Source organism: Olea europaea, chromosome 5 (assembly GCF_002742605.1).
Source record: "Olea europaea var. sylvestris chromosome 5, O_europaea_v1, whole genome shotgun sequence".
In the NCBI taxonomy this organism is placed as follows: Eukaryota; Viridiplantae; Streptophyta; class Magnoliopsida; order Lamiales; family Oleaceae; genus Olea; species Olea europaea.
Window position 1 is genome coordinate 13,412,942 of NC_036241.1, and position 5,057 is coordinate 13,417,998.

At 32.9% G+C, this 5,057-nt stretch overlaps 1 protein-coding gene across 1 annotated transcript in view; it reads right to left on the bottom strand.

Annotated features, from left to right (window-relative positions):
- LOC111394259 (classical arabinogalactan protein 5-like) overlaps positions 1-4,504 on the bottom strand; it is a 9,427-nt gene extending 4,923 nt beyond the window's left edge. Inside the window, exon 1 of the mRNA XM_023020016.1 lies at positions 4,385-4,504. Within this exon, the coding sequence (XP_022875784.1) occupies positions 4,385-4,504 (120 nt within the window). The remainder of the gene's footprint in view (positions 1-4,384) is intronic.
- Positions 4,505-5,057: the final 553 nt, after the last annotated feature.

The following is a 5,057-nucleotide window of genomic DNA, read 5'->3' on the forward strand; positions in this document are numbered from 1 at the left end:
AAATATGGTTACTGAAAAACCACAGGTGTCCAAAAAAATGAAATTTAAATGAATTATAGATGAAATAATGTTGTTATAGACAACAATTTTGCATTTAACATGGTTCTTCATATTATGCAAAATGATGATCTTCAACCACAACATGTTGAAAACTATCAACGTAGAAATGATTGGTCAAAGGGGAAAAAAGGCATACAGGCGAAATTGAACTCCTTAGAATAACAAAAAGTGTTTGGATCTGCAGTTCGAGCAATTGAAAATATAATCCTTGTAGATACAAATAGGTCTTTATACAAAAGAGAAATGAAAATAATTAAATTACAAGATACAAAGCCCAACTCGAAGGTTAAGGTTTCTCACAAAGATCAAGATTTTATTATAAAGAAACATTCTCCCGTAATGGACACCATCACTTTTACAAAGGCTCGCTATGGACCTTATGAATGTAGTAACTGTTTATTTGTACAGTTCACTTGGTAATGACATATATGAAAGTCCTCAAAGGACTTAAAGCACCAGGTGCAAATAATATGTGCTCGAAAACCATGTTCTCAATAAAATTGCAAAGATCAATATTTGTTGAAGGATGCTTATAAAATGGACGATGTCTACTAATGTGTTTTCATAATGAAAACAAATATTGAATTTGAAATTATGCTAGCTTATGTTGATGATTTAAATTTAATTGGAACTCTTAAAGAGTTCAATAAAACAATAGATTGTTTGAAAAATAATTTTGAGATGAAAGATTTGCTAAAAAATCAAATTTTATCTCGGATTGAAGATTGAACATTTTTCAAAATGATTATTTGTTCATCAATATATATATATATATATATATATATATATATATGAAGATTGAACATTTTTCAAAATGATTATTTGTTCATCAATATATATATATATATATATACACACACACACACATCCATTAGCATCACCTATGGTTGTTCGATCATTTGATGTGAAAAAAATCTATTCATCCACTTGAAGATAGAGAAAAGATTCTTTGTCTAAAGTACCATATCTTAGTGCAATTAAAGTATTAACTTATCTTCCAAATTGCATGCGATCTGACATGACTTTTTATGCAAATCTCATTGCAAGATATAGCTCTGCATCAACTCAAATTCATTAGAATGGAATTAAACATATTTTTCGTCACCTAAAGAGTAATATTGATTTGAGGTTTTTTTTTCTCAAAAGTCGGGATGAGACTGTTATGAATCTCATGTTGAATAAAAATCTATTGGTTATATTATTGGACTCAATAGTACCAAGAACTCAAAGATTAAAACCAAAACAGTTACAACGCAAGATTTTTAAGCTCAAGTTCTGGAGGTTCAATAATTACTTCTAACAGTTAGTACCCATTGAGCATCCATTAAGGATTATGCTTGAATCCACTAGCGCAATTTCAAATGACAAGGCAAAAGTTAGATTAGAACATTTCTCACTCAGCGAACAAAAATCGTAAAACATAAGTACCAAAATTACGGAATTGAACAAAAGCATTCACTAAGATGGGTTACTTTAGTTTCACGTATAAAACCACCCTCTTTACAATTTTACTAATAAAATTTAAAGAATAAACGAAGTAAGGAATTCTGTCGAAGAAAATGAGCTGCTAGGGTTTCTCTCATTCCCTTAAAGCCAATTATTTGAAATAACAATAGATTAATCCTTAAATAAATACATCCAATAACGTAGCTTCAATGGCCAAGAAGCCACCACATCTTTACATCCCGTTCAATCTCTACTAAATGAATATGGTATGTATAGAAAAACGTTTTACCAAGAATTCCAAAAGTTTCAGAAAAACTGATCAAGCACACGAGTCGGGTCACTCTATATTTCAGTAACATGGGATAAGTAATATTTGGACGCAGATTTCAGCAACCTAAATAACTCCACAAAATGGAAAGACTATCTTTCGTATCTCTAGAAATAGAGTTTTTCCTTTAGTATTTCATTTATCCAGGTTTTAGATAGTCCATGACTATTTTACGGTGAGAATTGGGATCCTTTGTAGTCTCATCTAATATTAATATTTTGCAGTGTTTCAAAGCTTCGGAGGTTGTGAGAGATTTTACATGGTTGTATAAATTTTTTATATATAAATGTATTTGACAATCCATGATTTTTCTTTAATAGCGGAGTTTTCCACGTAAATCTCCGTATTCATATTATCCATCTATTATAATTTTTTTTGGATCACAAAATTCTCTTAACAAGATCCTGTGGACAAATTGAAAAATTCGCCTCAATTCTGAACTCATCCAAGTCCAAGACCAAAATTCTCTTAACAAAAATTATGTGGACAAATTGAGAAATTGGTCTCAATTCCCAAGACGACCTGAATCTTCCGTATGCACAGCATAATCACAAGTCCCTCTCTCATCTCTCTCCCTTGCGCACACACCAACACATGTAATTTCATTGTTCCTGAGTTTTGGGAGTAAGGAAAAAAAATGAAAAAGGATGAAGTTAAATACAAAGTGGGTTTCGAATGACTAAGATCTAGTTTTTCAAGGAGTTCAAGTTATCCTTAATCTTTTTAATTTAAGTACACAAGGTAAGGTATGCTTGCATACCACTACCAAAAAATAGTTTTTTCTGGAAGATAATTACTTGCATCCATTTGTAATCTTATGAATTATCTGTTGATAAATGTAATAGACTTTCAAATACGGCAATTAGCAATGAAATTTCTATCAGTAAAGCACATATCTCTTTACCAACGGATATTCCATACTTGATATAGTCGCTTTCACGTATAGATATTTTGTAGGTGATGTAAATCGGGTTTTTTTTTTCCGAAGAAAACAATTCAAACTTTCACATACCAAATTTCTGTAGGTGAAGCTAAATGGATATTATCTATGAAAAATCTATTGATAATATTAATCAATTTTAATTATTAAGAAATTCAACAAATCACCTACTAAATATCCTTAGTTAAAGGGCAATCAATTCTTTCAAAAAAAGTATCAACCCCTTCACAATGAAAATTTCATAGATTAATTCTAGTACTAGACAAAACTCTCGAATTGAGCCCGAATTGAACTGAATCGAACTGAGCGATTCTTCTTAAATTAAATACTCGAATGGATATCAGAATCGAGAACCGATGGGTTTGGTTCAGTTTTTGGTTCTAGATCAAAAATCGAAGAATCAAATCTCCCAAATTTTCTAATTAATTTATTTTATATAAGCCTAATTATTTTATTTTTTCAAATAATTTATTAATTATTTAATTTAGCTCAAACCAAAAAATATGATTTTTCCTATTTCTAATTTGCAGTTCAAACCCAACCTAATCAAATTGACCTGAGTTTTACTCAAGTCTGTTATTCTACTGCAATGTTATTTTACCGTTCTAGAGAAATCGAATCGAAACTCGACAACGCATCTCTTAATTATTGTGAGCTCGCTGTTTTTCTCTTTCTGTGATTTTAAAAATCAAGTTTATGAAAAATTCAGCAAAAAGAGACACATAAGACTAAAGTACGTTATTTTGTAAGAGCTAATATTAAACATGTCATTAGTTGAATTAATATAATTTTGTAAATATTGAAAATTTTATTATATTACGGAACTCGAGAATTGAACCAAACCGAACTGAAACGAATAGAATCCCAAATGATTCCATAATTAAATTTAGACTTGACGATACTGCTTACTAAATATTTGAAAACTTCAGGTCCAGTTCGATTCTATCCCTAATTAATTCATCTCGATGGGGATTAAAGGCATCGTTTACGAATAAAGGCAACGAAATGTGTTTATTCGTCTCACGATAGGAGAGGACTTTAGGGTTGTTAGTAAGAGAGAATCATCTAATATCGACAGTGCCCCGTATCGTCCCCAAATTTCGATGAGGATCAAGAATTGACTTTGGTGCCAATATGGATATTCTTCCTAGGGCTTCCTCCTCACTATTATCATGAATCCATTTCATGAGTGATCGGAGGAACATTTGGACGTCTTCTGAACCGGGACAATTTCACTGCTTGTGCTTCCAGTACTGATGGGGCTCGTGTATATGTTGAGATGGACATCTCAAAAACCTCCATGACAATCTCTCTATCCAGTTATCCGTTCCATGTGAGGCCAATTGATGGTAGGAAGGGAGACGACAACGTGATTCCATCATCAGTAAATATTGGGCTATGATGCCATTTTCTTGGTGGACTAGTCCATCTGGGCTATGATGATAAATTGATCCAATAGATACTACTTAAGCCCTTGCCCAATAACACACGACGATGGACTTTTATGACCCGCCCAAACCGTTTGACCTACATGTGTTGCTATGGCCTGTTTAACCTCTTAAACCTAACATCTTCGGTGATGACCCATTAATATAAATAGATGGTCTGACACTTTTGGCCCTAATTTTTGAGTCATTATTCTTGCGCCTCTTCATGAGATTTTTGTGGAACCTTCTGGGTCTCTCCTCTTCGAGACTTGGTGTCTCTGCCTCTTCTCCTTCTTCATGCATCTCTTCATTTAGCCATTAAATCCCTAGTTTTCTAGTGATTCTTTGTGCGTAGAGTCTTTGTGATTCTTTAGTTTTGGTTTGTAAAGAGTTTCCATTTGTTTGTTTTTAGAGTTTTCGTTCCATGGAAGCAACTGCCTCTGTGTCGGGTTTGGGACTGTGTCTTTGTGAGTCTAATCCTTTGTATAGACGGGTACAAGGTTGATTTGAGCCCAAATCTATGAGAACTTATTACCTTGGTCATTGTCTACATTCTGTAATATTGGTGCGATCTTGGGTCTTCGTGTTGTAACAGTGATATCAGAGCCTCTTTTAGGCCGTATGAGTTCCTATCTCTAGCCTTTGGTCGTGGAAAATTAATTTTCACAGCTCGATTCTTGTGAGACCAATAGTTGCTGGAAACCCTAGATCGATTGGTGACAGATCTTGGTTCAATTTTTTGATCTTTTACCTTTTCTTGGTATACTCACATTTGTTGTTGGTGACTTTGTAGGAATAATTGGATTTTAAGTTTTTTCTTGGTGAACTGGTTTTGAAACTTGGATGTTCTATGTGA